The sequence below is a fragment of the Falco naumanni genome, chromosome 9, assembly GCF_017639655.2.
Source record: "Falco naumanni isolate bFalNau1 chromosome 9, bFalNau1.pat, whole genome shotgun sequence".
NCBI classification, from domain to species: Eukaryota; Metazoa; Chordata; class Aves; order Falconiformes; family Falconidae; genus Falco; species Falco naumanni.
The window spans coordinates 48841265-48869102 of NC_054062.1; the positions used below are offsets into that span (position 1 = coordinate 48841265).

Sequence of the window (27838 nt, forward strand, 5' to 3'; positions counted from 1 at the left end):
GTGCCTTCCACCTACTCACACATCCACCCACAAGAGTCCCTGACTCAAAGGTTCACATGGCATGCTGTTGCTGCCGGCTTGATTTGATTTCCTGAGCTGCCCTAAGAGCCCTTAAAAACCCAGCCAGCAGGCAGAGGTGCCAGAAGCATCAGCCATGTGCCTCAGGACCTGATGTTTCTTTAATTCCATGAAGCAAACTAGCTGTGACAACCTGACCATGAATAATTCACTGGCAGGGCTCTGGTGCACAGCCTTGCTGTGGCTGTTGTGGCACTTGCAGCGCAAGAGCAGCACGGCAAGGCAGCGGAGGGTTTCCCTCCCCAGTTCCCCAAAGCGGTGGCCCGTGAGAAACCGTCTGGCTGGCCAGTAACCCCCAGTTAGTCCCAATGTGCCATGCAGCGTTTGGTGTGTGCAACACACAGCATTTGCTGGAGAGCAAGGGAATGAGCAAGAGGCCACTTGTGACGCTAGTTACTTGGGGCTAGGAAGAGGGGGGAGCTGAAGTTAGATAAATTTTGGTCAGTGAAGAGGACAAAGAAAGTGTAGTAGCTACTTCTGCACCATGACACTCTGCCAGCCAGGGCCCAGGAGGGACAGAGCTGAGGCTTCTCTCTCTGCCAAGCAGCCTTGCCAAGGTTTTGCATGGTACTGGACTGAAGACAGACCAAAGTCAATTCGCATGAGCGCTTAAAGAGCCTTCTTGTGCCTTCTCTTCTTGAGCCTCTGCCCTGGCATGGTGACCAAAGGCTTGGATCATTTGCCACACAGTGAATCAAAAGTTTTGGTTTTGCAGACACAGAAGAAAAAGTGTTCTCTGCTCCTTCTGACATTGTCAATGGAGCACTGAACTACCAGGGCCAGCTGCCCAGTTAAGTCTGTCTACCATCCTGACAAAGTATGTAGACATTACACAAGTCATTACTCACATTATCTGTACTCTACATACATGGTGAAATTCTGATGGCTGGAGTCAGCGAGACTTCACCATTGATTCAGCAGGATGATGATTTCGTGAGACATTATCTTACTCACATAAAAGCAGACAACACTTTGTTTTTTCCAGTGTGACACCTGACCTTCAAATAATCAAAGATGCTGCTGCTACTAAAATTTAGTTTAATTGACAATAAAGTGAAACGACCTGGTTCTACAGTTCATGAATGTATTACAAACTCTCCAAACAGCCCTGAACAAAAAGTAAAGGCTGATGGAGGCAAGAGGAAATACCCATGGGCTAGCTGCAGGCACACCGGCTTTCCAGGGGAAATTGGGTGGTTTTGAACTGGCTAAGACACAGATAAAGGAGAAACAATCTCTTCCATGTGTCAATACTCCTGTTATTAAAGTCCTGTAATGTTTGTACACTGCTGATCAAAGAAGGAAGGCGAGACAATAGGAGAAGGAAAGTGCAGTGAAAGCATGAAGCTGAGATTCCCCAATTTTGACAGAGAAAAATTGGAGAGCTACAAACTTCAGTTCAAAGGAAACGTATCAGATCTCAAATGCATTTTCAGGTTAGATTTTCAAGTAGTTTTCTCAGTGGTGTAAAGCTTTAAACATTAGTTTCCTGTGAAATGAGTGTCTTAGATGTTTTAGTTAGGTCATCAGAATAGCCTCCTATCTAGGATATTTAGGACATAACTTCGAAAATTTCATTTATCCCAAGTAGCTATTTCATCCTCTCAGTGGGACAACATGCCTAGAAAGTTCTTCCCTTCACAAACACCACAGCAAAAACAAGTTTTCCATCCAAATGTCATACATGTTTTTAAATTGAGAGGTCAACCCAAAATACGGAAGATATAATCAGCTTCGTGCCTTTGTCCATTGCCAAATAGAGACAAAATGTAATAACAATTACTGCACGGACAGTAAAAAAATAATCTCTTGCCTAGAGGAGTTTCGTATTGTTGCAATATCCCTCCTGTTTGGTACAATGCTAGTACAAATCATAACTCTGTCAGGGTAACCTGGTATGCATGAGGTATGTAGGCCACAAAACCATTTGCTATAGGCCATTGTAAAGGAATGACAACAGATTTCTGTGATCCTTCTAAAAGTGGTCATTTGCAGATAAATTTGATTAAGATAAGGCTCAGGATCAGGACCTCACTGTATACAAACTCCTTCCCTTTGTCCCCAGGAGTTTATGGGACAAAGCAGAGTTAGGAGAGGTTTGGTGAACTGATGTCCCCGTGGTCATGTAGGACTCAAATCTCTTGGTTACCAGCTCAGTGCTCTATCTGTTGGGCCGTGCCACTTCACAGTCACCTCTGCGTTTAATATATATAAAGTGCAATAGATATTCTGTGATTTTGTGTGCTTGACAATGGAGCAAATGTCAAAGGACTCCTGATCTCCTAAACCCAGCCCTAATACTGTCAGACTTCACCGGCAAAAATCCATGTTTATTAGTAGCTCTTATTGCTAATTCATAATGTACTCTGTCACTGAAATATTACAAACCAAACTTGCAGCACCTGCCACTAGGGGATCACCGGCAACACATTAATTTCCTCTACAGTGATAAAATATGCTGTGCTGGCTTTGGCCGGGCTGGAGCTGATTGCCTTCACAGCCGCCGGTGCGGGCCACGATTTGGGTCTGTGCTGGAAGCCGTGCTGATGACACGGGGATGTTTCCGTGACCGCTGAGCGGTGCCTACACGGAGCCGAGCCGTTCCTGCTCCTCCCCCACCCCACAGCGAGCGGGCTGGGGGGCACGGGGAGCTGGGGGGGCACAGCCGGGGGAGCTGACCCCGACCGACCCCAGGGATACCCCGTGCCGTGCGCCGTCACGCTCGGCATATGGAGCTGGGGAAGAAGGGGGACGGGGGGACGCTGGGAGCGATGGCGCTGGCCTTCCCCAGTCCCCGCTGGGCGTGCTGGAGCCCTGCTCCCCTGGGATGGCCCAGCACCTGCCTGCCACGGGCAGCGGGGAACCAGTGCCGGGTTTTGCCTTGCTCCTGTGCGCGGTGTTGCCTGGCCGGGTACGCTGTCTCCATCTCAGCCCACCACTTTCCTCACTTTTACCTTTTCAGTTCTCTCCCCCGTCCTGACATGAGGGCAGCGAGCGGGTGGCTGCTGGGGGCTCAGTTGCTGACCGGGGCTAAACCGTGACACACACAGAGCATATTATTTCTTTCTGGTTTGTATGAAATGAAATGATTTGATTGGTCCATCATGCTGTCTTAGGTACACATGATAAATAAATCCAGAAGCATTCAGTCAATATCCTCATTCCAACAGGGGAATCAATTATGTAAATTATTTGGCCTTTAGAGTTAGGCATACATACCGAGACTCAAGTCAATCATCAAGAGAAAACTTCAGCTTTCTCCTGAAATCTAGAAAACTTTTTCACTTGACTGTCGATTTAAGCCCTTTCCTGTAAACATTTTTCCTGTAAACACTGGGAGTCCAGCCTGACAGCTAACAATGTTTTCTTTACCTGAGAAACCTGTACCACACAAAATAGCTTGGTAGGAGAATAGAACAGAATAGAAAAAGCAATCTGTAAACTGTGAAGCGTAAGACTGCAAATGCTTCATTCATTTAGGCCAGCAACTGCTGAAGGACACGCCAAACCTGCTGCTTTAATTTAGGTTTCTCACACCGATAGGAACAGTAGTAGCACCCTACCAAGCTCTGGGGGAAAAAGAACTAGGTGGAGGGAGGGGAGATTTCAGGTCTTGGAAGAAGGATCTTAGACACCATGCAGAGGATACGGGGGTCTCGTCTCGACCATCCTGCAGCTATCCACCCCTGTATGCTTCTCCACGCCCTGGTAAAGAGATCCTTTAGAGCCAGTCCACAGTCCTGCCAGCCTCTCCTGCCCTTCAAGATATGTCCACCATTACACTTTCCCCACCGTTTCCTCCACAATATCAGCTCCACATGGGCCCCTTCATGACAAGCCCACTGCAGTGTCTATCCCAGGCCACCCCCAGACCTGACCTTTCATATCACATCACTGCTTCACTGAACTATCTCATTCAGCCTCCCATTATTTCACATCTATCTATCACTTTGGGAAAATCCTCTTTTCGTGACTGTCACCCCTAATCCTTTTTCTCCAGACACAGATTCCCTCCCTCCCTGTCTACCCAGGCTTGACAGTGGTGCCAGAGCCCCTGTCACACCAGGGAATTGCTCACGAGCAAAGCTTTAGAATCCAGGAGGCACCTCCGCTCACTAAGGGGAAGACAGCACACGGCTTCAGGAAAGCGTTCTGATGAACCCATAGCCTCGTGTGTCGCAAGGTAAGATAAATGGCTAAATTACCTGGTGCCTGTGCTGCTGGGTCTTGAATGATTTGTGCAGCTGGGGGCCTTGCAGGATTGATTTGAGCCACGGAGGAGGCTGGGTGCGGGAAGGAGGAGCCAGGTATCACCTTCACACCAAGTCAGCAGGAGATCCCCTTCTACCACTGTCATGGAGTACCTGCCTCCCATATGGCACCAGGTTTCCCCCTCCTTTTTCCCTGCCCTTCCTAGCATCCCAGCAAGTCTTGCCATGTTTTTCTTCTCGGTGGCTCCCAACTCATATAGCTTCTTGCCGGGGCGCCGTGGCTGTCGTTGCTTGCTGAGCTTTAAGCTGGCATCATGCTAGGCACTGTGAGGTGGACACCCTGCTCGGGCTGTTGGTGCCAGGACACCTCTCTCAGCCAGGGCTGTTGCTTCCTACCCAAGAAAGAAACTTGCTGGTTCTGGTTCTGTGCAGGAGCAGCAGCAGCGAGATCTGCGTCTTCTCTCCCATCTCCTTAGCCTACCTCTCCTAAGAGGGTAAAGACTCCTCTTACTTAAAATGGTCACCTTCAGGCTTTTCTCGTGTGGCTTTGGATCACTGCCTCAGGAAAAGACCAGACACTGAAGTCCTGCTCCTCATCCAACCCAGCACTTGTGATCTGGAGACAGGGAGCTCACGGAAGGGCCTGGGCTCTGTGCCCTGAGCCGCTCCCCCCTGCTGCGTGGGTCCCTGCAAGACCTACATACCCAGCTAAACTGTCCTGGGAGTCCCAGCCTCCCGTCTCCATCAGTCCTTTAAAGCCGGGTTTAAGGAAACAAAACACAAGAGGTGTGGAAGAGAAGGGGCCTTCCTACAACATACCGAGCTCTGAGAGCCTGCAGGGTGACAGCTCTGCTACTGAGCGGATGAGCCCAACGAAGAGTTGCTGTAAATCCAGCGTGCACGGCTCTGGCAAGGGCTGTGAGCACAGAGGACAAATCCCCCTAAGCATCCAGCTTTCGCACACGTGCAGAGGCACTTACTAAACCACAATAACTGTGCTGCAGGGTATCTTTTGCCTTCTTATTGTGCAGGGATTAAGGCTTGGCTGCCTTGATGAGAAAGCTGTCCCGATTGCTCACAAAGTCTCAGCATTCCCAGTTAAAACTGTTTTAAAGAGACAGGAAAGGCAATCAGAAAACAGTTCCCACTCCGTCCTTTAATACAAACTGAATTTTAACACCTAATTATGTGCTATACAGGCTTATTCCTATTTCCTATGCCAAGCTGCTGCTTGGTTCTGATCTTGCAGGATGCTCACCCTCCCAGGGAGGGAGGCTTTAATTAGGAAGAAGCAAAGGCTGTGGAAGGGGAGAAAGCCCGGCTGAATAGCGAGACAGGCAGCATGTTGCTGCCTCTGCCACTCACCTGCTCTATGACCTTGGACGTGTGACAGTGGCATTTGGGGCTTTGGGTTTCCTGCTTTTAAAGGAGGAGGGCAGGCAATCAGGCAATTGTTTTCCTCCTATGCATCGTGCTTGGAGACACAGGAGTGTAAAGTGCTAAACTAGAGCAGTAAAATCATTCTGATAGCCTAATGAGAGCTCCAGAGAAGCAGCAGAATACATCCATCCCCCCCCCCCCCCCCCCCATCTTTTTGATGAAAAGAAAGACCCTGCCCTGGGTGAGAGTAAGCAGCAACTGTGAAAGTGATGCACTGAAATGTAGGAAACGCACCGGAGTGCAGGAATTTGGTTACATGGCTGTTTGCAAATTAATGGCTAAATCAATTAAATGAAAGCATGGGATTTCTCTTGAGGAAAGTCTAGTCACAATCGCAAGGAGAAGGGGAGGGGTTGTGGAAGGGGGATGACATAATCACATTTGCGAATCACCAGCAGTGTGCATGCTTTAATCCATTAATGGGGTTTTTATCTGTGATCATAAAAAGCAGGTTACATTCAGCCTGGAAGGGAGTGAGGGTTGGAGGAGAGGGGAGGGGAGAGCAAGAGCAAGAGAGCGAGAGAGAGACAGAAAGCAAGAGAGAAAGAGAGCACAATTCACTCGGTGAATTGCTTGCAAGCTTGGGGCTGATAATTAGGGATCTCAGGAGGGCAGTTTCTCAGAATAACCTGCTCTCCTTCAAATGGACCGAATGGAGACAGTGGTTCAGTCCTGCTGATATTTTTTAAGCCCTCCTCGCAGTTTGATGGGCATTCCCAGTGCTTTTGTGCACGTCTCGGAAAGCGTTGACGTGGAAAGGAACAGCGAGGAGGGGGAGGTTGGAGAAAAAAACTGCAGCTCTTCTAAAAATACGGAGGGCATGCAAGAGTGCGAGCAGGCTGGGGAGGAGGGCGAGGTGAGCGCGCCTCGCACCATGTTCCCTGGGTGCCGGCACGGCGCAGTTTCGGAGATGTCCCTCCTGTGACTGGACGCACCATGAGCATCTGGGAGGTGATCCTGGCTTTCGTGGTGGTGGTGCTGATGCTCGTGGCCCTGCTGGCCAACGTGCTGGTGCTGATGTGCTTCCTGTACAGCGCTGACATCCGCAAGCAGGTCCCGGGATTGTTCATCCTCAACCTCACCTTCTGCAACCTGTTGATGACTGTTTCGAACATGCCCCTGACCTTGGCTGGGATCATTTACAAGAGTCAACCAGGAGGAGATCAGATCTGCCACATTGTGGGCTTCCTGGAGACTTTTCTCACCACGAACTCCATGTTGAGCATGGCAGCTTTGAGCATTGACAGGTGGATTGCTGTGGTCTTCCCTCTAAGTTATCACTCCAAAATGAGGTACAGAGATGCTGCTCTCATACTGAGCTACACGTGGTTACACTCGGTGTCGTTCCCGATAGTGGCAGCTTCTCTCTCCTGGGTGGGTTTCCATCACCTCTATGCCTCCTGCACCCTGTACAACAAGAGACCAGAGGATAGGACACAGTTTGTGATTTTCACTGGGGTCTTTCACACCCTCAGCTTCCTCCTCTCCCTTATAGTCCTGTGTTTCACATATCTAAAAGTGCTGAAGGTGGCACGGTTTCACTGTAAGCGGATTGACGTGATCACTATGCAGACCCTGGTGCTGCTTGTGGACATCCACCCCAGGTAAGGTGCCTGTGCGTTCAGCAAGGGAGACTAGTCATTGCAGAGGAAGCAAGGAGGATGGGGATCAGTGTTATGTTAAATACAGTCTGATCTGTATCACAGCAGGGGATGGGGAGCAGGAAAACAAGCATCCTCCTTGCCAGTTTCTATTCTGCATGTTTCTTGTTAGTTGTGTTTATTTTCCTGGTTGCAGAAGCAACTATTTTTTTGCATGCTTAAGGGCTTTTTTGGGGGGAGGGAAAGCGAAGAATCAGGCAGTTTTGTCTGAGCATCCGCTTCCATTTGAGACAGTGATCAGATCACAGCCCTTTGTTTCTGAAGGTGGATTTAGTGGTCGATAGATTTGCATTTTTTGGCACTGTCAGCCCCAAAACGTGGCTGGATCCCTGAGGGAGCAAGCTGAGGCTGCACATGTCCCTTCAGTCAGAGTTCAGAAGGGAAGCTGGGTGCTGGGTGCTGCTCTTTCACCCAGCAGATTCCCTATTGCTGTGCTCTCTGTAACTTTATCTTTCCTGAAGGCAGAGTTGTAAGGGAATAACACCTGCAAAACGCATATGTTTGAATGCCTATGCTTAAATCTGAGAGAGAGAGACTTCAGTAGCAATGTTCGTATGGCAAGCGAGGGATGTATATAGTTCATTTCAAATGAGAATCTTTAAGCCTCTTGTGCCTAGGCACAGGAGGAGAAAAGTCTCTGGGGGCTGGGAGGAGAATGGGCTTGAAGGCAAGCACCAAAGGGGTGTGAATGTGTGCTGGGATGCTGCGCAAAAGAGTCATGTCAAGAAGTATGCACAAACTATGAATCTTGCATGAACAGGCTAGGTCTGAATGTGGAAGGATGCAGATTTGCTGTGTGATACGGGGGAAGAAGTCTGCCTGGAAGAGAGGAAAGCTTGGAGCAAAGAGGGCAGTCCCACGCCAGGCGTCCCACCTGACCTCCCTCGCTGTCCTTTGCTCTGCGAGCTGGAGCCAAACACCAGCTCTCTCCATTTGCAGCCAGCCGGGAGCTGAGCTGCAGAACTGAGAGCACATGTGGCTGTCCTCAACACAAGGTCACATTTTGGGGATTCCTAAGCCTAAGGCAAATAAGTCTGAAAGGATCAGGGCAGGACAGCGCACTGTTAGAGGTACAGAGAAACATTTGCTCAGAACAGTCCAGTTAAGCTGTTTGATCTGTCTCTTGACCAAGAATGCAGACCAGAACTTTGGGCAAGTCCTGTTACTGTTCTTGAGAAACACGTGTATAAATCTTCCCTTATTCACCAAGTCACATAGAGGAAAAAACACTCTTCTGCCCTACGTGCTGTCTGGTTGCTAAACTGTGGCTCGGCTGCTCTGAGTTCCTGCACGCACTGGGATGCGGTGGTTAGTCCCAGGACAGTGCCGTAAACCCACTGGGGCTATTTGAAATAGCAGTCGTTATGCCTAATGCTTAAAGTATGCCCGGACTGCACAGCGAAGTTTAGAAAAAGGGTCAAGATCTCAACGGCATTTCTCCTCCTCTGCTTTTTTTCTGGTCTGGGTTCATTTGAAGGCGTTCGTGCATTTTGTGCTCATCTCACCGAGGGCTGGATTCAGTGGGGCTGCGGGAAAGATACCTCCTTTCTTCAGAGGAGACAGAGCTGTACAGGCATTTGCTGCGAGTAACCTGCATTACTAACTCTTCTTTATCCTTCACATCAGGTTATTCTAATGCCTCTCTCTAAGAAAGGAGAGTTTTAGCTTCTTTTCTAGACTACAGAAATGGGGGCTGATTCGACCCACAGTGGTGCTGCCTTAACTGGCGACAGCTACTGCTGCCGAAAGGGCCAGACTCCGATTTCCTTCCCTGCTGTGAGAGCTACACAAAGGCTGCAGGTCTCCCAGAGCAGTCAGTGACATTCCTAAAGGTCTGACATAACAAAGCATCATTTGAATTATATAAGTGGTATATATACAGGCAATTTCAGTGTTCACTATAGTACCTAACAGCATAGACAGCGATGCTGGGAGCATGCACGTGAGAGAACAAAGTTTGCAATCCCACCTTAGACTACCCTGACTTTTCTGGCTCTTTGCACAGTCTAGTTTCAAGGCTGAGAAATGTGTACAGACAATTTTCTGCTTCCTATGACTCAGAATCCACCCGCAAGGGGGTCTAGTGACAGGCGTTATGACAGATGGCTTTATTACCTGTGACTCGGGAAGGCACGAGTGATCTTCTGAAGATCATTCAAGACGAGTACAAAGGAAACCTCTAAATACCACACAAATTTGTGTGAATGTTTAGGGCACATGTCCTTTCAAGTTAGCTTAGGCATTTTTACTGGATGCTGCTTTTCCTTGATTTTGTCCTTAAGACCAAGCTATCTTAGGTATTGGTTTCGGCAAGACTTCACTTAAGTGCTTAACCCATGTTTTTCTTCACTCAAACTATCTATACTATCTTTTTGGTGTGTTCAGCTCTACACATCTTAAGGTCCAGTATCTCATAAACTTTGTTTAAAATACCAAACCTTCAAAGGGATATATCTTAAATTTTCCAGGAAATTAAAATCTTTACATGAAAGCTTAGTCAATAATCCAGTTCTGTTACTAGTGTCACTACTGGAATTTGCATATATGTTCTTATCTTAGTGCATTAAAGTGTGTGCAAAAGCAAAATACTCATCTGTGTACATTGTCTATATGAAGGAGTGAGATAAAATACCTTCCTCTGTGGTATGGTATTTATTAGCTACATCTGGAAAGGCTGAACAAAAGAAATTGGTTGAAGTCTATCAGGACTTCCCAAGTCATGCGTGAGCTCCAGGAGTCAAAGACAGCTTCGTGTGTGCCAGTAAGGAAAAGACATAACTGGGGAAACTGGTAGAGGCAAAAAATACACCATCTTCTACACCCTAACAACACCTCAATTGAACCAATTTCGGAGATTTCTTTTCCTATATCACTGTGTGCCTGGGTTACTATGAATGCAATATGACAGGTCTTAAGTGAAGCTGTTGAACGTCTAAGTTCATCTGTCTGCATCTAAAAATATTCCAGGTTCTCCAGCTCTTGCAGAACTGAAATCATATAGGTTCCCTTGGAAAGGTGGATTATTTTTTTTCCTTCTCAGCTGTCATTTCTTGCTGCAAATAACTCAGACATGCAACATGTAACACTTTCAGATGTGTTTTCATTCTACTTAGGCATATTCTTTAAGAATAAGATGATTTGTTATTTCAAGGGTAACAAACTTTCCCTCCAGTATTTCATTTTACACCTCATGATAATTGATCTGGGGACCAGGAATGTAAGACCATTTATAAAATGGAACAAAGGAAATACGTTTTCTTTAACACAACCAAAAGGTAACACAAGAACTCACGGCCACAGCACCAAAGCACAGTGAGATCCTCAGGACATAGCATGCGTTTAGATGATGATCAAACATTTCCAGATAGAGCAAAGAACGTAAGGGTATGGCCATAAACCTCACAGCTATTAACATATGGGAGTGTGGGACCTGGCAGTGAGTCATCAATTACAAATCCACAATAAAAACGGAGAGACCAATGCCAGGCAGTCAGGAAATACAGCGCGTGGCCGGACCATTTGGTTTGCCTGAGACGTACGTGATTGCGTTACCACGAGACCCGTGCAATGAGTCAACACACAGCAGTGCTGCTACGTGTGTAGAGAGGGATTTCAGGACTGCAGTCTGGCTTGGGTTTGCCCTTTCCCAAAAGGGTTTGTTCAGGTAGAGGTGGTCCTGGTTCTCTGGGAGATACAACCAGTGGGTGCCCATTGGACCTACCTGCCTGGAGAAGGTAGTAGCTCATCCACTTCCCTGTGCACAGCGAGCAGAGGAGTAGCACGAGCAGGTAGAGGAGGAGGATGGGCTTTCATTGTGTCGCTCTCTCAGCGAGCAGATGTGCTGCCATCAAAGGAGACTGCCTGCAGTGGAAGCATGGTCTCCGCCCCATGCTCCCATCGCCTTGCTGGCACACAAGGGTCTTAGCAGCTCTCTGGTGGGCCTGGTGAGACCATCACCAGGGATCTCAAAGGAGAAGCTCTTGTCCTAAAATGTCACAGGTAGGAAAAAACCCGGGGGGGTGATTAATTTATATGTGTTTACTTGGGAACAAGGCTGATTTGAGGCGAGGAGTCAGGATATCACAGCATTGTGGATTTATTATGCAATTCCCGGCTTTGCGGAGCGTTCCGCACGGCAGCCATACGGAGCTGCAGGGGCTGCCGAAAGGTTAATGGCCACCTGGCTCACAGCGACGGGATGTAGTGGATGCTCCGGTGCTGGGCTGTATGTTCAGGGCATGTTTTTTCCTATTATGGTTTCGTTGTGTTCTATTGCTTATCTTGCTGGGAAGTTCCTCCTGTCTAAGGTAGTGGTGCTGGAATCGCTCTTTCTAGGGAAGGAGCATGCTGCCTACCCCACTCTGGATATTTTCCAAATCACTGGATATCATGAGGCAAACTCTGGCGTGCAAATTTGGAATTCAGAAAGCAGCTGCAGCTGAATTTAAAGGCTGAATTCCACAAATCTGACTGTATATAAATTGATATAGTGGGTGTGTGTGCATATAAATATGTAATCATGTATTTCTCACTAATTGTTTTTGGAGGGTAAGATGATCATACGATGCATTAATAATCGGTTATGTCCCCTATAAATGCAGCGCACCTGGTATCGGCTTATGTAAATACCACAGTTACTGGAAAGATTGATTTCCATCATTCCATAAGTAAAGCCATTAAAATCTGCTACCTGATACTATGATTCATGTTCTTGTTTGTGTTGAATGTCACACAGTGTAAGAGAGCGTTGTCTAGAAGAACAAAAGAGACGGAGGCAGCGAGCAACAAAGAAAATAAGTACCTTTATTGGTACTTTCATACTTTGTTTTGCACCTTATGTAATTACAAGGTAAGTGTGAACCTACATACTGGAAAAGACTACTGAGACGCACTCTTAACTCGGAGAAGTAGGGCACTCAGAACCAGAAAATGATTCAAGTCTCCTGTGAAAATTTTGTGCACTGTTTCTATTCTCACGACAGAGATTGCATTTAGTGAGCTGACAAAACGATGTCAAACGTCAGAGCGTTTGTGCAATACCATTCTGATGCCATCTGTGGGTGTTTGGTCAGCCCTGTCGATATGCTGGCTGCATGGGAGTGATTTAGGAAGCCAGTCCACAGGATTCTGCCGGCTTTTTGCAGGTCAAATAGTCACCTACTCCTCCGATTGCTTCTCTGGTTCAGGGGGTGATCTGCAAGGGAAGACACTTGTCTGAGTAGGTCAGACTGTAAAAATCTGCTCAGCAAGATCCAGCTGAGGTGAGAACATGGCCCACAGCCTTAGATGATAGTTTTGTCTGACTGGTTAGAGTTTATTAGTCATAAACATCAAATAGCAAATCTGTTCTGGCTCATAGCTAACAAAAATTCTTGTGATTTATGGTCAGATATCTATCTGTCTACTAGCTTATCTTTGGAAATGGGTCCTGTGGGAAACACAAAATTACTCCTATGAAACATAAAGTATTAGTAAGTGAGTATATCCAGAAAAGTGTTATCTAGTTGTTGAAGGAAATTTACAACATACATTCCTTATTAAAAAGCTCTGGAAAAACTGAAATGCTGCTATGCAGAACAGAGAAAGAAGAAAATATTTTTAAAGTATTTCCTATTCCAACACTATTGAACAGAAATTGTTGGGGCTGACTTCAGTCAAACTCGGATCTGTCATAAAAAATTATTGAAAAAGCTGAGTTAAGACTCAGTATAAATGGACATGTAACCAGCCCCAAGTATTACCAATTCAGTATAATATCCTGAATTTTTATTTCTAACAACTCACCAGAAGGTATGGTAGTCTCTTGGTAAAAATGGAAATCTACGTGTCACATTGATTTTATGTTCATGATAGTAATAGCTAATTGATTCATGCTGTTTGTTTGTAACAATGTTGCAAATACATTTGTGACAGTGTTACCTCGGTTTACCTTCACTTTCACTTAGTAGTCACCAAGAGACGCTCCATGCCACGCACTCTAAAAGGGTATGAAAAGATTCATTTAGGGTCATTTAGCCTTAGTTCTCAGGCTACAAGTTATATAAAGCGTTTGTCTCATTGCAAATGGTTAATTTTCATTTTATGTTGGGTCTCTGAACTTAATGCAAATCACCGCAGTCACAGAATAGCTCGGGGCTCTGTCCTGGGTGTCCCCCAGGGCTCTGACCAGAACTGTCAGAAGCATTTCTGTGCTCCTCCAGTGGCACCTCAGCCCAGCATTCAGGCACCAGCCCCCCACCTCCTCGCAGCTCTGTGGTGTCCCGATTTGTGTCCCTGGAACCTTCAGACACAGAAGAGGGGTTAGGAGACCCCTGAGCCTCCTTCCTTTAGTCCATACAGGGATCACTGAAGTGTTCCCCTGAGTCTTTAGTCTGCTTTGCCGCAGCGATGGATGACCTGAAGGGTCCTGAAGGCGTGAAGATGCCTGCCCCGGGGTAGGCTGGGGCCTCGGCCAGGCACGCCGGGCGGGGGAAAGGCTCTCACTTGCCTGCCTTTTTGGTTCTGACACATCTAGGGGATGGCTGCACAACAGGCTGTGGGGAATTCCCTTGCTGGATACTTGAGAGACCTCGCCGGACACCGTGCTGCAAGGGCAGGTATTCAAGGATGCACATTATTGTGCCTCCCTGTGCCTCACACGTACAGCCGACAGTGCTGAAATCCAGGGGATTAGGAGGGGGTTTGAGCTTAATTATGTAGGCAAGTATTATTTTCTGGGCTGTGTCCAGTGCTTTGCATTCACAAGATCCAGGCAATCGATCACAGGCCAGAAGACAGACGATGAAGTGTGTGGCTCAGCCTCTCATTCGGACAGCCAGCACCAACCAGCAATATGTTTAAAGTAAACATGTTTTTAAGTTCTTTGTGAATTGAGGCCTGAAAGCAGCAAATCACAAGATTTTACTATAACAAAATCTTTCTGCTTCCACACTAAAATCAAATAGCTTTCTCTAGGAATTCCATGAACCAGTGAAGGAGTTGTGCTTATAACCCCAGTCAAATAAATTCTTCTCTGGGTAAACCAGACTTTTCCAGATTACATTAAGATAAAAATCAGATTAGGCACCTCCTTTATCAAGTAAACGCCCTTCTAATTAGTTCAGTGGCCGACCTTAAGTAGTATATGAGTAGAATCTGGTTCTTCTTGATTAAGTTTTTCCATTGTACCAGTATGACACATGTATTATCCCATATTATATATTTCTAGGCATAGCTTGTTTCTTGGTTTGTAAAAATTCTATTAGGACACATTTCTTCTTTTACTATATTTATCATTATGTGATTAAATAACATTGTTCAAAACCTATTTTCTCCAAGGAGCTTTTTCATAAGAAAAAATAAAATACCGATTTCTAATATTTATTTCTAACTCCGGGCATTTCATACTGAAATACAGAACTTTGCTCATGTAAGTTAATAAGTGCTGTCAACGTGTGAGGAAATTGGCCTTAAATTAAAAAACTTGAAGTAACATCTGAAAGAAGTTCGTATCCCCAAGCCCTCAGGTTACAGAGGAGGATGGCAGAACAGGCAGAAGAAGATTAAAATTCTCTTGTATCATCTCTGGGGGTTAAGGGGTAAGCAAACAGTGGTTTTAGGCTGGTTGCCTGCCCTCTGCATGCAGATCTTGCTTGGGTAGACAAGCAAGTTCAGAATTCCCCTGCAAGCTTTGCTCTTGCATGTCTGTACATATAAAAGCATGGCTTTCCTATACAATCATAGGTCGACATATTTGAAGAAAGTGGCCTTCTAGTATTTGTCAAAAGCTTCAGCTGATGTGAGGTAGAGATATTTTCCTTCTGGGTGGAAAAACCTTTTGGTTCAAGCTGGCCAGCCTTGTTTGCTATCCTTATATCTCTGTGCTGACCGGTGGTTCCTGCAGCTCTGAGGAACAGCAATGACCAAAAGCAGTGGTCTGCAAGATTGGCAGGTCTGGTTCCAAGAGTCCCAAAGTCATGCTGCTTCCTCACAGAAGCTGGCTGGTTGTAATACATGCAACATTCGTAATACATAATATTTACCTTTAAGAGGCAAAACTAGCTAAGGGTAAATCGGCTGCTGATCACTGTGATGCCATATTTGTATCGAGAAGCAATTATTAAAATCAGGGTTTTTTTCCCTAGCGAGGCTGCATACAAAAAAGATTCAGTCTATCAAGCCATAAAGAGAAAATAAAGTAAAATCAACAGCAAGATCAAATGGACGGGCAGCTAATTCATATCACTAACACAAAATAAACAACTAAGGTATAATTCTGATACTATGGGACTTGGGGGGTGGGGAGGAGGGAAATATCGGAATGAGACACAGAAATGTTAAGAATACAAGCTTAAAGAGCTGATTCAGATTCTTGGGGAAAGGACTGAATTTCTTCTTGTGAGAACTACATCACCTACCAGCTCCAAAATGCAGTGCAGCTTTGTTCCACTCCTGAAGAAGACATTTTTGCTTGTTTGAGACTCTGGTCTGTTCAGAGTATTCTCCATAACTCAGTTAAGTTCTCAGGTTTAAGCAATGCACAGCAGATGTGTTGCCATTGTAGCAGCCTGCCAGCTGGATGTATACATGCTCAGTAAAATATTTTACTTTAGTGATTAACTGCACATGTATATAAAGGGTTTTCAGTGTGTATTATCTGCATAAGAGATCAAGGTCTTAATCTTCAGCATGGCATTCTCGTTTGTTTGCTGAAAGTCAAATAAAATAATTGGATAGCCATGTGACATGACACACTCTACAGAATTCTAAGTTTCTAAAATATTAACAAATTATCACAACAAAACAGCGTATAGCTTTGAAATAAAAAGGTATTGAAGACCAGACTAGAAGAGTGGCTTACGTAGCAAGATAGGGAACTACTGTAGAATTTAATTTACAGGTAGCACTGAAATATTAATGCTCCTTCACTGAGAATGTCTTCTTTTTGGCTGAAACATTTCATGAAAATTGAAGCTATGCATATAATTTCCCTCATAAACAAGAAACAAAAGCCTCTTTTCAAAGGCAATAAAGTATGTGATATGCCTTGAAAGACTGACATTTAATTGTTTGTACACAAAATGGAATTGCATAGCTTGGGGTTTGTCTGAGTTTCTGTGTTTGCTGCTTGATATCTGCAATTGTAGTTTACTATAAAAAAATAACACACAAGACTTGCAGAATGTGTAAATATCAAGGACACTTAAGGAACATAATCAAAGAAAATATATAAAATTCCGTTGATAAGTGTAGGCTTGTTAGTTAATCAGTCAATGAAGGTAAAATTAGCAAGTCTAGGCTTGCAACCCTGATATGCCCACTTGATATGCTTTAAATGGAGATTGTTAACAACTCGTAGAACTGATTGACAGACACTGAGGCATAAATTTGTCATATTTTGGTCATTCAAGGCATCCACTGAGTTTAATTAAACGTAATCAAATTCACATTTGTAAAGGATTCAGTAAAAGTGAATCAGCCAGATGAAATTCAACATGATGAAATGTAAAATGCAAAGAAGGCATCAAATATATGAAGCGGAGAATAACAGGAAAATGGCTCATGGTAGATTTCAAAGTAAATATGACTCAGTAGATGATTAATTTCCAAATAGTCAATTCTCATTTTAAAGCATATTAATGTGGGTGTCATAAGTTACATTTTATTAAAGAAGAGAGAATACATGAGGTGAGACCACCAGGCATCTTTAGTAGATGATTATTATGTCTTTGTTTCAGTCCTGCTTTGTAAGAAAGATATCAACCATGAGTTACACGGAGAGGTTGAAAGAACAACTTTGGTTAGTTGAGGTGAAAGGAGAGAGAAATGGGGCGGATGGCAGTTCTTTAGTATCTCAGAGTTGCTTACAGTGATCAGCTGAGCCAAGTGGCATCAGCGGAAGGGCAAGAGTAATTCCCAAGTATTTCCACATAACATAGCCTGGTCACCTTAGATGTCACATGTCTGTGAGCCCAAAGAGTATTTTGGCTAATATCACCACCCCTAAAAGCAGCATTGTGCAGGTTGCATCTCACTTCCATTGGAAGTGATACACAAAGCGATCACATCGCTAGCACAAAGCACATAGAACTGTGCTCAGTAATAAAATCACCAGTGGCTAAAGCCCTAAAGCACGGGCTGCAGACCCATGGTGCTAAGCCCAGCACATGTATGTAGGAAGAGACAGAGCTTTTGCCATGGAGATTGCAGTCGAAGCAAACCAGAACAGGGAGAGAAGATAGAAGCTTGTAGTCTGTGGTGCAGCAAATTAAGGATCCTTAGTCCTACTTTGTGCTCAAATGACTGGACCATGCCATCTGCCAGCGCTATTTTAAACAACACGATGTAGTGAAAGTTTATGGAATGAGAATAAAGTGAGTGAGGCAAAAAAATCCCCATTTCTAAACTGCTTGAAGTGCCAACGCTGTTGTCGGTGCTGCTGCAGGAACCATGCTCCTGAATGCTCCTTAGAAATGATGCTTTGCCTGAAGAAACGTTAGGAACTGAGGTATTTTCAAGGCGGGTTTGAGGGCATCTGCTGCTGAAGAGTTTCAGCAAAGAACTTATTTGCCATTGCATAGTGGGGCTCTCTAGCAGCATGTGCAGCTGTTCGTCCTCTAGAAAAATCCCCAGTTTCTCAGCAGCTGCAGAGATGCAGAACAGAACTGCCCTTCAGTGTTGCTCAGAGACTTGGGGGAAGAAAACCTTGTGGAGTTATCAATATTTCACTGTCAAAAATACTTCTCAGTACAAAGGGATAGGTTTATCTATGCTAGTCTAGGTATGAGAAGTATACAAAATTCTTCCCTCCCTCCCAGAAGGAGTTAAAAGTTTTGCCTTGTTAAATTGGTTGCAAATGTATACATTTGGCCTTTAAACTGACCAGTGTTTAAATTCAAGATACATTATGCCATCTCTCAATGATGAATTTTCCTTCCCTGTGTGCTTCTCCCATGACCCAGGCAAACTGTTTGCAAGCACCAAAATATCTAGGAGCTGAAGTGGGTAAAAAAGCTGGATAGCACGGGTGAGGCGGTTTCTCAGATACTCTAGAGGGGACATAGAACCACCAGTTCCGACTAGATGCTAGATTTTGAGATAGCTAATGGTGGGGCAATATGACTCCCATGAGCCCAAGCAATGGCACTTTTTGTCCCAATCTCAAACTTAAGTGCTCAAAGTATGGGTTTGCATCAATATTTATAAAATTATGTTTGGTTGTGAAGAAATAATTGTTTACAATACTTGTGGTTAAATTTGCCCTGCATGTTGGGTTCAATGGGGACAATAAGTGTGAAAATCTTCAGAAAACATACCCGGGGAGATTATACTATTTTAATTCCCTTTAGAGCTATATTGAGTCTGTGATGAACTTCAGCTGCCAGAAATATGATCTTATGACACACGCTACTAGAAAAATGCAGAAACCAAAAGTAAAAAATTAAGAAAAAACAAGAAGTGAAACATTAGTGTCTAACTAGAGACCTTATTAGGACTGAAAACCCTAGTCATCAGAGAGAGTAACACACATTGTTCGTAGGGTTAAGTTTTGGCACAGAGACGAAAAGTGTGATGGGTGAGGTTATATTATCTAGGAAGTGATTTTATGAGTAGATGCTGCGTGATATTTGTCATCAGCAAGAAACTTTCTGTGAAGTGTTGACCTGCTTACCACAGAGTATTTATGATCCTGAAGATGGTGTTCATTAGGCAGCAGAAACAGGCCCAGGGTACAGTACTCTAGAGAAAGAGGTGTCCCTGTATCACGTGTCTCGATGGCCCAAGTGAGCCAGATGAGTTGAAAACCCATCTCTACATCAGAGATATGGAGTCAGGTTTTAGTCTCCAAAAGGTGTATTCCAATAACAAATAAATAGGCTCTTTTGAAGACTGCCTCATGTCCTGATGGAGCGATCCCATTTTGCACTGAATTCTTCAACATTTATTGAGGCACATGATCAAGAGAGGCTTTTAGGAGGCAATACATTTAAGGTCCACTTCTGGCCTAAGTAAATGTACAGGTAAACGTACAGAGTCAAGTTGCAGGTCCAGATACTCTGACAGGAGCTGTGTAGTCCCATCCTTGGGAACCAGTTTGTCATCTTAGAAATCGATAAGGGGAGGACTACATTCACAATTTCATCAGTACAGCTTTCTTTCTTTTGTTTTCTTGCAATTGCCCAGGAATAAATCGGGGGGTTGGGGCACCATTGTCTTACAGTTGTGCTGTTGCTCCATGTTTTTAATATGAATATTCACTCTTTCAACCTTCCTCTTTCCACAGACTTGTCGAATTATCCTCTGTGGTCCACATCAATTCCCACTGGGGAATCATTTCCAAGTGCTTAGCTTACAGCAAAGTTGTTTCAGACCCTTTTGTGTACTCTTTGCTACGGCATCAGTACAAGAAGACATGGAAAGACATCATAAACAAGATCCTCAAAAGAAGCTCCATCAATTCCTCTGCCCTCATGAGTGAATCGCACAATAGGAATACATTGCAGCTGAACGAGTGAGGAACCTGGTATGGGACCTACAAGACACGTGAAACAATATATGGGAAACAAATGTAACTGGCCTATCCCTAGTAGCTCTCCTCAGCTGTCAAGGTTTTGGGAGGCAGTCATGGGCAGGTTGAAGCTCAGTCCATGTCCCTCCAGTAGCCCATGCAACACCCAAGGGAGGCAGGCTGCTTTGCACGTCCTGCCTCCGACTAATGGTGTGCTATTGATCTGTGGTCCTGCAGGCTCCGCAAATACAAATCTCCCATTGATCTCCATCAGCAGTTATACACACGTATAGGGTAAAAAGCCAGCCCTCAGCAGAAGGGCTCATTGAAGTAACGGGAGCAAACTGATGCCATCACAAGGTTATTCTAAAAAAGCTGCAAAGGGATATTCGTGCTTTTCTCCACCCCCTGCTTGCTGCAGGTAACACTTTCTCTAATGGAGCTGCCAGCCTCGTTTTACAGACTCTCCCCCCCTGCAGCTGCTTGAGCAGGTCCTGTATAGAAAAACTCTTAATAGGAAAAACTTAATAGAGATATCATTGCCTAGATACTCATACAGTGCCCAGCATAGCTTTCAACAACTTCTGGTATACATTTTTTGAACAACCCTGTAGAATTATAGGAAGAGAATAGTCACTTCTGAAGTACGCTACAGGCTAGCTTCAGCCGTGTCTTCTTTGAGTTTTTTAAGTAACTTCCGCAGAATCCCATTAGTTTTCTCCCCACTCAATTTCAGAAAAAATAAAAATGGTAGACAGGATGGAAAGGTCAGGATGCTGCCTGCCTACCAATATATCTGTGGTATAAAGAAATGGATTTTGGCCAAAGCTGCAGAACTGGGCCCTGTGCCCAGAGGAAATTTTTTTTTTTAAAAAAAATTTCTGAGGTGTTATTAATCATGTTTTTTTTCCTACAGATATGTTACTTAAAGGAAAGAGGAGACTAAAGCTGCATGTAAAAGTATAATTTCCAAAGCAAGTGGAGAAAAATAATAGACCTCCCGCCCACCGTGACAGTGCAGCCAATAATCTGAATTGACATCTGAGTGGGCAAGTCTCAGGAGGGTTTGGTATTGATCTTTATAGGTCAAGATTACAGCTACGCATAGTAATGTTATTAACACTTACCACGCATTCAGTTCAGCCTGCAGATAACGTAGGCCTAAATACCAGTTAAATTTTCAAAACCAGGATAATCCTACGTGTCATACTTCCTCAAACACTGCCACAGCATCTTATTTTTTGTAAACATTATTTATTGTAAGTACAGCTACAGCTGGTAGATTGCTTCATGACTGTCATGTAGACACATGATGCTGAAGCCATCTTCCAGCTTTTCACAAAGAATTACTTTCCTGGGTAATTTTCTGTGACAACATTATGAAATGAGACAGTTTTTCAAATGTTTTCTTATTAATTAAGCCGTAGAATATCAAAAGCAATAATTAATCACTTGTGATTTCTGTTGTTTAGGAATAACTTGCATAAACAAAATGTGTTGTCCTCATAATCTCTTATAATTATTTTCATGTAGAGAACTATTGGTTTCAAATGCTTCACATTTATACTTCGATTGGCAAAACACTTATTACCAATTCTGACCTTAAGTCTACACATATTTTTCTCCAGAAAGTGACTTAAAGTCCAAGTTCACGTCAGAAATTAAATTCAGTTTTGCTGGGTGGGTCAAAAAAGCTTCTGCCCGGTGGCCATAAAGTACAGTTTCTTTTGTGAGGGTGAATGGCAAATAGATGCCCAGATTTTGAATAGTCTTGGTTCATTAGGCTCCATGCGTGCCATGGCAGTGTAACTAACAGCTGATATAGCTGGCTGTATCTCTACCTATTCTTGCTCATATTCTGACTGTCAACACCGTATTGAGAAAATAAAGTTAGGATCATGTTGAGAAATAAGGCCCTGAGTACTAAAATTGTGGGATTACTTTTCAGTTACCACCACCTGCATCTCCCATCCCCCAAGCAAAGGCAACTGTTTGGTGCCTACAGAATCCCCAACAGCAAATTTTAATGAGCTCAATTAGTATATTCCCTATCACTTATGCCAAATGATCAATACCAGTAATTCTGCAAATATTAGCATGCTCCATTTTGCAAACTCTACCATGAATATAAGTCTGATAGAACAGACGTTATGGCAACTACGATTTCCTATGTACCTTACAGAAAGTGTCCACTGCTGAGGTTTCTGGCCAGTGATTCAAAGCCCAGACAAGTAACTCATGGGGGCTTCACCCCAAAGTCTGTGAACATGAGGTAACACCTCAGCTGTCAACCTGGAGAGCCTTGCCTTAGCCCTCACCCTGGCATGGTAGTCCAGCTGCAAGGCAACATGTTAATCTATAAACCTACATTGTCACTTGCTTTATAAATGGGAAAATTAATATAATGAAGATCATCAACTGCCGTGTCAATAACATTTTTTTCAGCTGAACTATTTAGTCATAAAAAAACCCCAATTACAATAAAATATACACACAAATACAGTTACAGCGTTTAAGTAAGTTTTTACAATGTTGCATGCAAAAATTACCCTTAGCCAGATGAAATAGTCTACCTCATTTTAACCATTTTACTTCTTAGGTTTAACGTAATTTTCTCAGGTGCCATAGGTAAAAACACCCCATTCGAGACTTGTTTCTTAAGAAAATCAAGTCATTTTGATGACTTGATTGTATCAGAATGCACGATGTTAAAAAGTTAATTATTAGTGAGTTTAAAAAAGGCAAAAAGCTCTATATCAGATTGATACATGTTTTACTAAGACCATTTTTACTGAAGTAAATTGCAACAGGATGATTGTTGAATGCAACAGAATGATTGTTGAATGCAACAGAATGATTGTTGAATGCAACAGAATGATTGTTGAAGTCAGCGGTTGTTGTCAACTTATACGTGGGGCTGCTGCCAAAGTCAATGGGAGTTTTGTATGTCAATAAACCTAGCCCCAGAAGGATTTCAAATTTTAAATCAATTATTCAAATAGAATAAGATAATTTCCCAGGAAAAAATAATTATATACTTACGATGGCTAGTAAAAGACAGAAGAATACAACATTGGACTTGTCTCATTATGCTTGTATATCACAGTCAGTCACTGGTTGATTTATGTGTCACTGTGAGCAATAAATCTCTCCCCTTTTATGTGTTTAAAAATTTGTCTTTCTTTCATGGTGCCTTTCTTCTCGAATTAATCTTATAACAGAGAATAAATATAATTTCCCCTTACTTACATCAGCTCTCTGACACATTGTCATATTTCTACCATCTGAAGCAAGCGAGAGTTGTAAATGCTGGTGCTTGACAAACTGTCTCAGTATACAAAATAAAAGTAATACCCTCACATTTCCTGATGACATTTTATAAGATACTAGAAATATGATACTGTGGCTCGTTAAGTGCTAGATATTCAGCTGAATTCTTATAGGCAACTGGCAAAATTTTCTAAAATGTGTGTCTAAGTGATGAATGTAGATATGAGTAACTGTCTGCTGAGTATTATATGTGCTGTACAACACTTTGACTCGAGTGAGTTAGAATAATGATGGTAAATGTAATGCACAATAATTTAATATCTCTGGTCATGAAGCAGAACTGTTTCTCTTGTCTAACACAAATGCGCATGTGTGCGTGGGGGGGATTTTCCATTTGTTATTTAAATATTTTTTTAAACATTTGTAAAATATGGCTACAATGTGTGCCCAAAGTATGGAACTGCATGTGCAAAAATTGTGCAGCTGCTTAGGCAATATGCAGTTTTCTGTTTGTTGGTATCTGCGATCCATATGCAATATCTATTTCTCACACGCACGTTCAATTAACATTTTCTTCATATCTTGTAAATTTGGCAGGCAGAACATTGGCAGATGATTAAGAGAATTTAGTCCACTATGTCATTTTGTGGATTCTGAGCTTTTTCCTCCATTTGTTTTACAGATATTTATATAGTCTCAGAGCCCTAACTGTGAGCTAGGATCCTGCTTGATGGTATGTTTTTGAGCCAGTTTGAATGTGAAGATCTGGGTAATTGCATTTGGCAAAACCTCTGAGAGACTGATAAGAGTTTACAAATAAGTAATAAGTACCAGGTCCTCTCCTGACATACATCAACATTAATAGTTGGTTGTTCCACCTGGGGATTGGGCCCCATTAGATAACTATATCCAGGTTTTATAGATCTGACTTCTAAATGTGTAGGGCCCAGTTTTCATGGTGTTTATGGATGGAAAGTAAACAGGATCTAGCGAGTTCCTCATGTGCATACATGCCCACTGGCAACGTCAGGCCATGGCTCTTCTCTAAATAAGTTCTATCCCTGTTTTTATTCTTTGAGTAGCAGACCCAAACACCCTCCTTTCGGTGGTCCTTAATCAGACTTTTTATAACCTCCCTTACTTCTGAAACAAATAAAATCTAGATTTAAAAAGCATTCCAGACAAGTCTTTATGAACCCTGATGACTGCTGTGGCAGTAGCCATGCATGTCACAGCATCACAGCCCAGCTGAGGTTGGAAGTGACATTTGGAGGTCACCTTGCCCAGCCCCCAGGAGGCACATCGCTGCCTCTTGCATAGTTTACCTTCTCAGTTTTTCCAATGCATCTGTTTGCTCTGCAATGGTGTTGGGAAATGATCTTAGCCTGCTTCAGGTCAATAATAAAATCTTCCTGGAAAGAATTTTTTAAAAAAAAAACAAAACAATTTTGGGAAGATAGCTTAGACTTACCTTCAAAAACAGCTGCATCAGAACAACTTTAGAGGTTACAAAACTGGGGCAGAAATAGATGCAAACAGGAGGCTGAGGATCAGGAAGGCTGGGAACTATAAACTGGTTTTGCTGCTGTTGCAATGATATGTGTTGCCCTGGCTGCAGTGGGCTTTTCCTAGTGACTTGTTTCCACACTGAGAGCTCTCCAGGTCTCTCAAACACCCACTTCCCCCAAAGAGAAAGGCAAAATTTCTGTCAAAGCCCAGTAACTGCCAGACAGTGGGTCAAGGGTCTTGTTGAAGAGCAGCACAGCCTCCACAGGAGGACCCTTGTTGGGTTGGGAAGATGCTAATGGTTTTCAGGTGGGTTACAAGGAAGTTACTTACATTGTTTGAATGACCAGAAGCTACCTACACCTGGATGAACCTTACCTTAGGAGTAAGTAAAGCTCAGGAGGTTTAGGTAGCTTGCAAAAGTAATTTCTGGACCTACATGCCTAAGGTTTCATAGTTCCCTTACCTCTCTTAAATGAAGAAGGCTCTGAGGGCTTTGAATAACTTGTCCTACACATTTGCACATGTGCAGTGAATACCTTTTGAAACAGCCCTTTGGAAATTGCTTGCTTTTCACTACTGTTAGAGCCCTCTTCTCCCCATGCTAAATGTTCTTGTGATTAAAGAAAGATTAAAAGCAAAACCAGAGACTTCACACCTATGCCAGCTCATTAATACTTAACCCTAAAAATCACTAAATACTTCAGCGCATCACATTCAGCACAGAAAGCTCAGCTAGATCCTGATCCTATGTCACTATCTGTTTGCTTCGGTGGGTTGTTAGGACTGAGCATAGGCTTATGGTTTTGCAGAATCAGGGATTGTATCTTCGTAACCTACCCAAGCCTGAATAAGTGACAACAATAACATTTTAGCCTTAAACTTAATTTTTTTTCCTTTTAATTTGCTTTTTATGCTTTCAGCATTCAGTATATCAAAAATCTTTGACGGGTGACGTTTCTTTATGAAAACCATCCTGCTCAAAAAGGCAGCTGTCCCTGTTGGAGGGGTATAAAAGTTTACATGGAGAAAAGAGCTGCTGTAGCCTTTGTAAAATGTCTACTTCTTACCTGTAGTCCTGGTGTGTATCATGTAAATATGTATTTAGGATTGTCGGGTTTTAAGCCAATAATGCTCTGATGTAATGAACTGGAGAGGTTGCTATAGTTTATACTATATGTCTATATTTGTAAGAAAGATGGTTACCCTATAGACTGTAAGTGCACTTCAGAAATGTGTGTATCGAGAAGCAAATGCATCAGGTGTATGACAGCATGCATGTGTGGTAATTGTGTAGTAAAGTATGATTTTTGTTGAAGAAATGCTATTGCACATTTTCAACATACCCAAAGGCATGAGTCCACACGGTGGATTAACAATCTACAAAAATATATTAGGAAAAGGATCTCCATTTGGAATTATTACTGAATACTAGGAAATTCTTTTCTAGTCACTGTAGTCAGCTAGAGCTGTAAAACAAACCTTTCTAGAAGTCATACCGAAAGCAAGAAATCAAAAGCCTCCATCCTCCTGGGATTTGGATGCAGCAAGAGTTCCTAAGGAAAAAGCAGTGCTTTTGAATGAAATGACCGTGCATCCTCGGGAGATACTAGTGGGAATGCAACATGACCCAGGGTGCACGGTTGGCTATAGCCTTCCCAGTCCTGTTTAGTCATATTGCACTGACACTGCCTTGAGTTCTTGAACAAAAATTTAAAAAGCCCTGTTAGATATCAAAGTGTTTTACCTTACCTTCTGACCACAGGGTCCTTATGCAAAGACAGGTAATTTTTTACTCCTCCTTTGCTAATGTGATCAATGGGCTACAGTGAGAAAAAAGAAAGAAATCTCATGAATTGAATGACTTTTGTTAGGAAAAAAGCTGTCTGTAAAATACTCCATGCCCTTAGGGTCACACAGCAAACATGTGACAAGGCTGGGGACAAGTTCTGCACACTCTGCCATCCATCCCAGCCTCATTCAAGTAAAATAAAGCTACTGGCATCAGCCAGAGTAAAGAATGGGTCTTTTTATAACAGAAACCATAGGGCTTCCCAGATAAGACGTTTGAAAAATTGTTATCACAGATTGCCTTGGAAAATAGAAATAGATAACTTAAAAGGTGCCTTGATTTACCTTCATTTATACACAGGGCATTTTTCTAAACTGTAGCTTTTTTTTCCACAGTGCTTTTATTTTCTTAAGATCATTTTAGGATAAAAAAATCACATTTGGCAATCACTAATCATTCCCTTCCGAATTCTTGCAGGAATGTAATGTATTACCAGTCTGTCCAGATACAGTTAGATATAAACATTTTCCCCTAGATTAGATTGTTAGATGATTACTTACTTAAAAAAAAAAATAATGTTAGAGGCTGGTTTTACAAATATTTGTTGTAAGGACAGAGGGGTTGCTTGGATGAGTAAGGACTATTCATATAATGAGAGGCACAAAAGGTCCGGCCTGTGTATTTAAGCTTTTTGGTTTTGTTTTGCAAATAATGAGAATAGATGGTTTCCTATTTCTAAAAGCACCTAGCCAGTCTGAAGAAAGATAATTCTGAAATAACATTAATAATAGCTGCTGTAGATAGGGCATGTTTTGATTATATTGTTATAAATATTCCAGTATAATTTATTGCATTATACTTTTTTGTATAACAATGGTATATAATTGCAGGGGCTATTTATTTAGGAAAAAATGGAAATATAAATAAAACCTTTCTAAATCACATGGACAGAGAGATACACAGACCAATTTGTGATGACAAAGTGTTCAAGAGTGCCATGGGTTAACTGGGACTTCAGGGTCCCAGGTAAGCCAAACTGAGTAATCTCCCAACAGATACTTCAGAGATACAGGTTCATTCATGTTAAAGGCAGATATATAAAATCCTACTACTGTACCTACAGTTTAAAGGAATACAATAAAATAAATTTTGATCTTGACTTCAAGTTTTTGAATAATAGGGCCTGTGCTGTCTATTCTGTTTACAATGGCTTGTGCTTTGTGAATACACATCAAATGTTGTAATATATTTTTATTACATAGAGCTAATGGTTAATACAAAGTGTCATATATAAATAAATACATACTATATATGTATATTGTGAATTTGTTAAATTTACTGTTAATGAAATGTGATTATGATAAAAGACTTGGTGTGAGCTATTTTTTCATAT

General features: G+C 43.0%; 1 protein-coding gene across 2 annotated transcripts; it reads left to right on the plus strand.

Moving 5' to 3' along the window:
- Positions 1-6214: 6214 nt before the first annotated feature.
- On the plus strand, positions 6215-27801 carry GPR26 (G protein-coupled receptor 26). 2 transcript variants are annotated; one of them, XM_040607512.1, is made up of 3 exons: positions 6215-7333; positions 12126-12239; positions 19653-27801. In XM_040607512.1, the coding sequence occupies exons 1-3, from the start codon at positions 6666-6668 to the stop codon at positions 19882-19884; spliced, it is 1014 nt and encodes a 337-aa protein (XP_040463446.1). In that variant the 5' UTR covers positions 6215-6665; the 3' UTR covers positions 19885-27801. The 2 variants fall into 2 exon arrangements, with proteins under 2 accessions (XP_040463446.1, XP_040463447.1); XM_040607513.1 differs by lacking the exon at positions 12126-12239.
- Positions 27802-27838: the final 37 nt, after the last annotated feature.

Excerpts from the sequence above, each read along its gene's own strand:
- GPR26 (XM_040607512.1), top strand. The coding sequence starts at position 6,666 with ATGAGCATCTGGGAGGTGATCCTGGCTTTCGTGGTGGTGGTGCTGATG. Across the intron at positions 7,334-12,125 it reads CTTGTGGACATCCACCCCAG|TGTAAGAGAGCGTTGTCTAG; the intron begins GTAAGGTGCCTG and ends AATGTCACACAG. Across the intron at positions 12,240-19,652 it reads GCACCTTATGTAATTACAAG|ACTTGTCGAATTATCCTCTG; the intron begins GTAAGTGTGAAC and ends CTCTTTCCACAG.